This window comes from Caretta caretta, chromosome 13, assembly GCF_965140235.1.
Source record: "Caretta caretta isolate rCarCar2 chromosome 13, rCarCar1.hap1, whole genome shotgun sequence".
NCBI classification, from domain to species: Eukaryota; Metazoa; Chordata; order Testudines; family Cheloniidae; genus Caretta; species Caretta caretta.
This window is the reverse complement of record NC_134218.1, coordinates 965634-974196: the sequence shown is the minus strand read 5'-3', so window position 1 is coordinate 974196 and position 8563 is coordinate 965634. Positions and strand designations below refer to the sequence as shown.

The following is an 8563-nucleotide window of genomic DNA, read 5'->3' as shown; positions in this document are numbered from 1 at the left end:
CCCAGGCAGCAGCGAGGAGGCAGCTGTCTGATTTGAATGAAGAGAGGACAAACGCTAGACAAAACGTAGATTGGGACCAGGAGTCTGAGTGGGATCGCTTGTGCAAGGAGACTGGGACTGGGAGCCAGTGTGGTAAATGGGGGGGTTGAGGATTTGGCAAGGGACTAGGGGGAGGAATTGCTGGCTGGATAAGCAGACTGGAACGGGGAACCAGTGGGAAGGGGGAGGAGAAGAGAGATCTGACAAGGAGCTGAGCTGAGAGAGAGAACTGGGGTTGGCTGGGCAAAGAGCCTGGGAACCAAGAGCCAGGCAGAGGCTTGGGGAGATGATTGAGATTAGATCTGGAGGAAGTCTCAGTGGCAGGGGAAGAGATGAGGTACTAGGAGGGGTATTGAGGGTGGCTAAGCTAAGGAAACAAGGAGTTGGGGGAGGGGGAGCTATAATTGGTTGGGCATTGGGACTGGGACTGGGACTGGAGAGACAAGGGCAAGGAGCTGGGGCCAAGGACCCAGGGTAGTGGAAGAGACAAGTATGGGGAGAATGGGCTGAAGAGTCTGCACTAGAGCACACTCCTCTACAGAGTCTGGGATGGGACCCAAGATCCTAGAGTCTCCCTATTCTTTTGCTCTTTGTGAATAGCTGAAACCCACTTGCAAAGTGTGATACCCTCTGTAGTGCTGGTCCCTGTGGAAGATAACCTACTACTGCTATCAGTTACTCCGTTAGTTCAAGTGGCAGAGGTCTGTGGTGGATGTACAGGTTCTAGCCCTAGTGATGAACCATGCTGATGTCACTATGATGCCACCTGATGGAATTTTTTTTGTTTGCTCTTTTAAATACCTAGGAAATTACATTAAAAAAACATTAAGGTCCCAAAGTCAAGCACTCAAAAACAAGTAAACACCAGAATTAAGGTTGCCCATGGAACCTTAACTCTCCCCTCTTGGGCATATGCATTATGATACAGTCTTCAATTACATGATCACATACAATTTTTTTCCACGGGACCGTTGCCTCGGTGCAGAATGGACCTGCTCTGGGGATAAATCACACAGGTGTAGTGAAGGAGGCTGATATTTCTGCCTCATTTGTTGAAGAAGTTGGAAGGTGTATAGTGAATGAAGCAGGGAATTTCAGGAAAAGAAAGGATAGCCTCAGACTTAAGTCCGGAAAGGACAATCATGATCATCTAATCTGACCACATGCACACTGCAGGCCACAGTCTCTCTCCCACCCACTCTTGTAATAGATGCCTAACATCTTGCTGAGTTACTGAAGTCCTCAAATCATGATTTAAAGACATCCAGTTATAGAGAATCCACTATTTACACTAGTTTAAACTTGCAAGTGACCTGTGCCCCACACTTCAGAGGAAGGTGAAAAATCCCCAGGTTCTCTGCCCATCAGACCTGGAGAAAAATTCCTTCCTGACCCCAAATGCGGTGATCAATTAGACCTTGAGCATGTGGGGAAGATGCACCAGCCAGACACCTGGAAAGAATTATCTAGTAACTCTCAGCCCTCTTCAACGAGTGCCCCATCTCTGGCTGTTAGTAGCAAATATTCTTATCAGCCACAGATGGGGCACACGCCATTGTAGGCAGTGCCATCATACCATCCTCTCCATAAGTTGATCAAGCTCGGTCTTGATGCCAGTTACATTTTTGCCCCCACAGCTCCCTTTGGGAGGCTGTTCCAGACCTTCACTCCTCTGACGGTTAGAAACCTTCGTCTAATTTCAAGCCTAAACTTGAGGGCCAGTTTGTATCTGTTTATTCTTGTGCCAACAGTGCAGCTTTAGGTAACCTGGTGTCTGTGTGTCTGATGTATTTATAGGGAACAGTCACACCTCCCCTCAGCCTTTGCTGGTTAGGCTAAATGAGCCACACTCCTGAGTCACTTCTCCTAAGGTAGGTTTTCCATTTCTTGGGTCATCCCAGCAGCTCTTCTCTGCCCCCTTTCCGGTTTGAATTCATCTTTTTTAAACGTGGGAAACTAGAGCTGCACACGGTATTCCGGATGAGGTCTCACTCGTGCCTTGTATAAGGGCAATACCTCGCCTGATTCATCCTAGGCTTGCATTAGCCTTTTTCTACAGCCACATCCCATTGTTGGCTCATAGTCATCCTGTGATCAACCAGCACAGCCAGGTCTTTCTCTGCCTGTGTCACTTCCAAGTGATATGTCCCCAGTTTCAAGCATAAATTCTTGTTGTTAGTCCCTAACTGCATGATTTTGCACTATTAAATTTCATCCCATTTCAATTACACTAGTTTTCAAGGTCTTCCAGATCCTCTTGCATGGTATGCTGCTCCTCTGTATTGTCAGTGTCTCCCAACTTTGTGTCATCCACAGATTTCATTAGCATGCTTTCACTTTTTGGGCTGAGGCCATGAATGAAAATGTTAAATAAGATTGGTTCCAAGACCAATCCCTGAGGAACTCCCTTAGTGACCTCCCTCCTGCCTGACTGTTCACCTTTCAGTGTGACCTATGGTGGTTTCCCCTTTAACTCAGGGTTAAGGCAGTTGAATGCTGCCCTGGAGAATTGGATTCTGTCCCTGGCTGTGCCACAAAGTACTTTACTGTTATATGGGGCAAGTCATTAAAACCCAGACTTCTCACAGATGGTCGCTGACTGTATTCCTCATTTCTGGGGTCTCTGATGCGAGACAGTTGGGTCTGCATTGTAGGAGGGCCGTGCTCAGAGCTGAACTGAAGTCACAGTGATCTATGCTTTGAACATAAACAGTGCTAGATAGTGCTGAGCACGCTGGCTCAGATTGGGCACCCAAAATGAGGGGGAAGTTTTGACCTTAACCTCCCTCTGCCTCAGTTCCCCATCTATGAAATGAGGATAATTATGCACCCATCTCATACTCCTCTGCCTTTCTTAGGTTTTCAGTTCAGTTTCTACTCCTCTCTCCCTCCCGGCCTCAGCACTGCTGTGTCCCGGGCAGCTGCACTGGCCATGAGGGATGTTTGCACTGCCCTTGTAGCAGCTGTCTGTTGTAGGGATGACTCAGGGCTGTCAATCCAGCACCCTTCATCAGCACCGGATTTCGCTCCAGATGTATGACTACTGATCTGGGGGTGAGCTGGTGCAGCTGCCCGTCCACCTGGGGGGGCCAGGCTGCCTGACCTCCTTTGCCCAGAGCCGATGCTGGTGCATAAAGAGGGATATGAAAGGGAACGGGGTTTGTTTAGGCTCCAGCAGAAACTCTACAGCAAAAGTGCTGTGTGCCAGTGGGGAAAGGGTGGCCTGGCAGAGAGCTGGGCCCCCTTCCAGCCTCCAGGTAGGAGGTGGTAAGGACAGTGACCACCAACGATCCCTCAGCCTCCATCTCTGAGCTCAGCAGGGCCCAGCTGCCTCAGGCCTGTGGAGGAGCTTAGGTGCTGCACTGGTAGAGGACAGCTGGGGCGAGCCTAGGCTTGAGGCAGGTTTGTGCTGGGCATGGGGCTCTTTAGTTCCTCGTGTGCTCCCGCGAAATCCCTGGGCTCTGGGCGCACAGGGCAGGCGTATGAGTCACCTAAGCCCTCTTCCGTTTTCTCTCCCCGAGGGGATCCCTACAGGCCCGGGGAAGAGGGAATGAGGAGCAGAGCGCTCCCAGGCGGGACTGGGCTCAGGCTTGTCTGTTGCAATGTCCTGCAGTGAAGCTTTGGACTCAGTGTGGACCCCCCTGCTCCAGCCCTGCCCCAGGGTGCACAGGAGCTACTGTAAAGCTGCCTGGGGGGGGGCCTCGGGCTAGGAAAGGAAGAGGGTTTATTCCGCAATTGCATAAGGTGCCCCTAGGCCGCGGGAGTGCAGCTCTGCAGAGGGTACCTGGGGCCCTGCTCTCCGCCCCCACAGAGCGGGAGGGCTGACACAGCCCTTATCTGCCCTGCCTCCATCCCCACTGCTTCACTGGCCAGCCGCTCTGGGCTGAGCCCTGCAGCCACTTCTGCTCCCGGGCGGCCCCTGAGGCGGGGAGGGGAGCGGGAGCTGAGCTCTCCGGGGAGCAGTTCGGGTTTGTACAGCGCCTGGCACAGCGGGCCCGGGTCCCACCGCAATACAAGTGATGGCTCAAACGGCATTTCCCGAGGCAGGGGGCGCTCCTGGCGGTGGAGGCAGGGCTGGAGCGGCCCCTTCCCCTGGCTGGGGCTGAGCCGGGCCGGGCTGGCCGGTCCCCCCAGCTCCTCGCTGCCACGCCGACGCCGAGGCGGATGCTCGCAGGCTCCCTGCGTCGGTGGCCGGCTGCGCGCGGGGCTGGGCAGGGCTCGGCCGGCGCCACGGGGCGCGCACCCGGCCCCGCCGCAGCCCGGGCTCCCGGCGAGCAGGTGAGCGGCCGCGTCCCGCGCGGGGCCCCAGCCGGCTGCGGGAGGAGGGGCCGGGCCGGGCCGGGCCGGGCTGGGAGGGGGCTGCCGGCGCGTCCTGGGCGGCTCCGGCGCCGCGTCCCGGGCGCAGGCTGGGGCATCTCCCCGGGGCCCCAGGCCCGGCCTGGAGGAGCAGCCGGGTGCCCGCGCTCCGCCGCGGCCAGTGGCCTTGCCTTTGGCCCCGGCTCCTGCTTTTCTGTGGGAGGCTCCAGCCTCGAACCTGCCCGCGCCCGGGGAGCCGCCCGCAGGGTCACAGCCTGGTCCGGCGGCGCCTGGGCCCGGCTCAGACCTCGGCCCCTGGCTGGGTGGGGCGGCTGATCGCTGCCACCCCGGCCCCACCTTCCATCACGGAGGGAAGCGGAGAGCCTGTGCCCACGCAGACTGCCAGGACTCGCGGCCGGCCGCCTCTGGGCTGGCAGCAGCCGAGCCAGCCCCCACCCTCCCAGCCAGCCCCGGGCCTGCCAGCGGGCAGGGGCAGCCAGCAAGTGCCCGCTCTGAGGGCTCCTGTGATGTGCACACCTGCCACGAGGCCGGGGCCACACTCCAGCCCAGGCGGGATAGGCGGCAGCGTGGGAGGGAAGGGACAGCCCCACCTCTCCTTAGCTCCTCTGCGCTGCAGAGCCCCCTGAATTGCTGCCCAGAACGAGGCCCCAACCCTGTTTCTAGCCTGGGCTGGCTTTGCTGGAGGCCCTGAACGAGGGAAGCCGGGGCCAGGCAGGCCCTTGGGACTCTGCTTACAAACCCTTTACTCATGGAGGTCTCCCCTGTCTCTCTCTCCAGGCTGGGCTCCCCGACCGTCCCCGCTGGGCTCGAGGACCTTCTCTCCGGGAGCTGCGAGCGGCTTCAGGAAGGGAGACGATGAGCCACAAGGATGGCGAGCTGGGGAGCTGCCAGCCGCTGGTGTTCACGGCGCAGGAGCTGGAGTGCAAGATCTGCTACCATCGCTACGACGCACGAGCCCGCAAGCCCAAGCTGCTGAGCTGCGGCCACCGGGTCTGTGCTAAGTGCCTGCGCAAGATGGTGGCCATGGGGGAGTCCTCGCCCCACCTGCTCAGCTGCCCTTTCTGCCGGCAGGAGACCCAGGTCCCCGAGGAGGACGTGCAGCTGCTCCAGGACGACAGCAAGGTGCTGGCAGTGCTGATGTACCACGAGCGGGCAAAGAAGCGAGGCACTCTGCCCTCCCCCGAGGTCATCCTGTGCCCCAGCGTCCTGGAGCCCTCCCGCAGCTCCTCTGACTGCCTGGTCATCACCATCCTGGAGGTGCCGGAGGACGCGGCGCCCCCCGAAGGCTTGGGCATGCTGGACATGATACGCCTGTACCGCCCCACCAGCCTGGACTCGCTGCCCTGCCGCAGCCCCATCCAGAAATGCCGCTCTTGCACCTGGCAGGCCATACCCCACTTCATCCTCTGGATGCTCTGCCTCATCTACTTCAGCTCCCTGCCCTTTGGCATCTACCTCCTGCTCATTGAACGCCACAACCTGGGCATCGTGCTGGTCAGCCTGGTGCCCTCCACCCTCATTCTCTGTGTCTTCTACAGCTTCTGCCAGTGTCTGTGCCGTGAGATCTTTGAGTTCCCCTCCACCTGAGCCTGCTGCTCCCCTGGGTCCTGAAGGCACCAGGCACTGGCCTTGCACAGCCTGGACCTCCCCAAGGCTGTGCCCTGTGCCTGGGGCTGGCTCAGAGCATCCCCACTCAGCGCTTGCCAGCACCCAGTTACTGCAGGGGGATGGGGAGATGTCAGTGTGGGAGGGTCCAGGCGCAGCTGAGCGACTGGTTGGACAGGGCCACGAAGCGAGTACTGAGTGCCTGTCATCTTCCCTTGCAGAGAGGAGATGTACTACAAAGCCGTGCACGACACTGCTGTCATCTTCCTACAAAACAACGCAGGCTTCACCAAGTGGGAGCCCACGCCAGAGCGGCTGCAGGAGCTCGTCACAGCCTATAAGCACTCGGGACGGACCCTCAGTTCCACAGGTTCCTCCTCCTCCTCCTCCTCTTCTTCCTCAACTGCAGATAAAGATCGGGAGACGGGCCGAGAGCAAAGCACCAGCCGGGAGACCAATGCCAATTAATCTGCAGAGGGCAGTGTGCGGGGACAGACGCCAGGGGCGAAGGTAACAGTGCTCCAGAGGAGGGAAGGTTTGATGTGGCAGGTGGAGAGACTGCTGGCCGAGTAGCCCAGGCCTGGGGGACTCTCTCCAGGCAGCTCCACCCTGCTTGCTTTCCTCTGTAAACCTGCAAGGCCACTTCCCTCACCAGAGTCCAGGAGATTCCCTCGCCTTACGCTCCGTGGGAAGAAAACTGGCTGCTGCCCTAGACGAGGGGCAATGAAGCCAAAGGTCGCAGTCATAGGAAGAGTTTGCAGCCCCATCAAACACTAAAGCTCTGAGGAAGAGGCAGCTGGTGCTGAGACGGCTGCACAGGTGAAGGATGGACGGACGGACAGATGGACGGACTGACTGACAGACAGAGCTGTGGCCTAGAAGGTCTCTTGCAGCTGGCTGAAGCCTGGCATTTCCAAGAGAGAAGCAGGCAGGGTCCAGAGGCTCTTCCTGCTGGCCTGGCACCAGCCCAGCTCCGTGTCCATAGTGTACATAGTTCTGTCCGTGGCGACCATGCTCCCTGCAGGGTTTGTTTCCCTAGCATCCATGTTTCCTTTCCACATGTACGAGTTCCGTGTTTGCTGAAGCTGTTTACTGTATAAAAGAAAAGCAGAGAAAAGGAATTTCTTCTAGTGTGTAAAAACGTCTTTGCAGCTGTTTTGTAGTCGTTGTGGTTTTTACCCAGAGCCCTCTGGGCTTTATTTAACCTCCTTGGGTTTTGTTTTTTAAGGATTAATTTAACACCGCTAACCATTTTATTACTTTTATCAAAGAAAGCAAAGTAAAGTCTATTTTTGATTTTTGTTTCCTAGTTCTTAGGGACATTAAAAACCAGCATTACAGCTCCCCTTGGTGTCGGTGCTATTCCTCATCTGTGGGGCCTGGGACTGTCCGTGGGAGGCCAGGCCTGCCCTGTCTGCCCTCAGATTCACCCTCTTCTGCTCTCTCCTGCTGTGCCCCTGAGCTCGCTGACCTGGCTGCTGGAGCATGCGGGGGATGGAGGAGGAAGCCCCCAGCCCATGTGATCTTTATTTTCAGTCTTTATGTCTTGGAGCGTCTTCCGGTGCAAACCACAGACTTGTTGCGAGCCGTGTCTGCCCTGCATGTTACTGGTGCTGTTGGCCTGTCAGACCCTGCTCTAGAGGTGTGGGTGGGTGCCTGCTCTGCTGGCTTTGGGGGACTCCCCCCCCGCATCTGCATGATCTCCACAGTCAGCAGAGGGGCTATAATCTAGACCCCATTGTGTCCGGTAAGGACTGTGCTGCAGTAGCAGGAGGGTTTATATCCCTGGTGAGCCACACGTGGCCATGGAGCTGTGGAGCCTGGCTCCGGAGAGCCCGGCCCTGGAGAATGGGGCCCCGGAGAGCCCGGCTCATGGCTATGTTTGCACTCGTGCCCTCTGTCACAGGGAGGGATCTGCGCAGCACAGGGACGGGTGGAGTTTGCCCACAGTAGGATGCCTGTCCTTCCCACCCTGCAGCCCAGGAGCAGCCCAGTGTGCCAGGAACCCTCAGCCATCGGGGAGGGGGAGGGAGGGGGGTTTACATTGCTGGGTCTCCATGTTCCACCCCCCAGCTCGTGCTGCTCCTGAGGCTCAGACCCCCTTTGCCACCAGCGAGAAGCCACCCAAGCCTGAAACCTGCCCCAGCCCAGCTCTCCAGGTCCCTCCAGACCATCCGCTGCGGAGCTCCCAGTGCCCCAGAACGCTCCGCTGGCTGGGGGTTGCCCATGGGGCTGTGTGGGGTGAGCAGGGTGGCTGGGCCTGCAGAGGTGGGCGCAGTGGGACAGCTCTCTTGCTGCATGTGGCCGGCAGCTGTTTCTGGGAGATGGAGCCCCTGACTTTGGGCGCCGGAGCTTAGGGGGAGACCTGACCAAAGCTTGGGCTGTGGCAGCATGGAACGGAGCAGCCCCAGCGCTGCCTCTGGCCTGTGGGTCCCCAGCCAGCTCCCGTCAGCCCAGCAAGGCCAGCGCCCTGGGGCAGCGCTCTCCGCTTCCAGAGACGCTGCAACCGCAGGCTGCCAGAGCCCTCCTGGGACCCACCGGCCACGTCCTGCGGTCCCCGCCCCGGCCGGCCTCGTGCAGTAACCCCCACGGCCACTAGGGG

General features: G+C 58.3%; 1 protein-coding gene across 2 annotated transcripts; it reads left to right on the top strand.

The window, feature by feature from the left end:
* Positions 1-3844: 3844 nt before the first annotated feature.
* LOC125622416 (E3 ubiquitin-protein ligase RNF182-like) lies at positions 3845-7306 on the top strand. 2 transcript variants are annotated; one of them, XM_075118608.1, is made up of 3 exons: positions 3937-4317; positions 5134-5850; positions 6183-7306. In XM_075118608.1, exons 1-3 carry the CDS (start codon positions 4204-4206, stop codon positions 6300-6302), a joined length of 951 nt encoding a protein of 316 aa, XP_074974709.1. In that variant the 5' UTR covers positions 3937-4203; the 3' UTR covers positions 6303-7306. The 2 variants fall into 2 exon arrangements, with proteins under 2 accessions (XP_048676456.2, XP_074974709.1); XM_048820499.2 differs by having other exon boundaries at positions 3845-4317; positions 5134-7306.
* The last annotated feature ends 1257 nt before the right edge of the window (positions 7307-8563 follow it).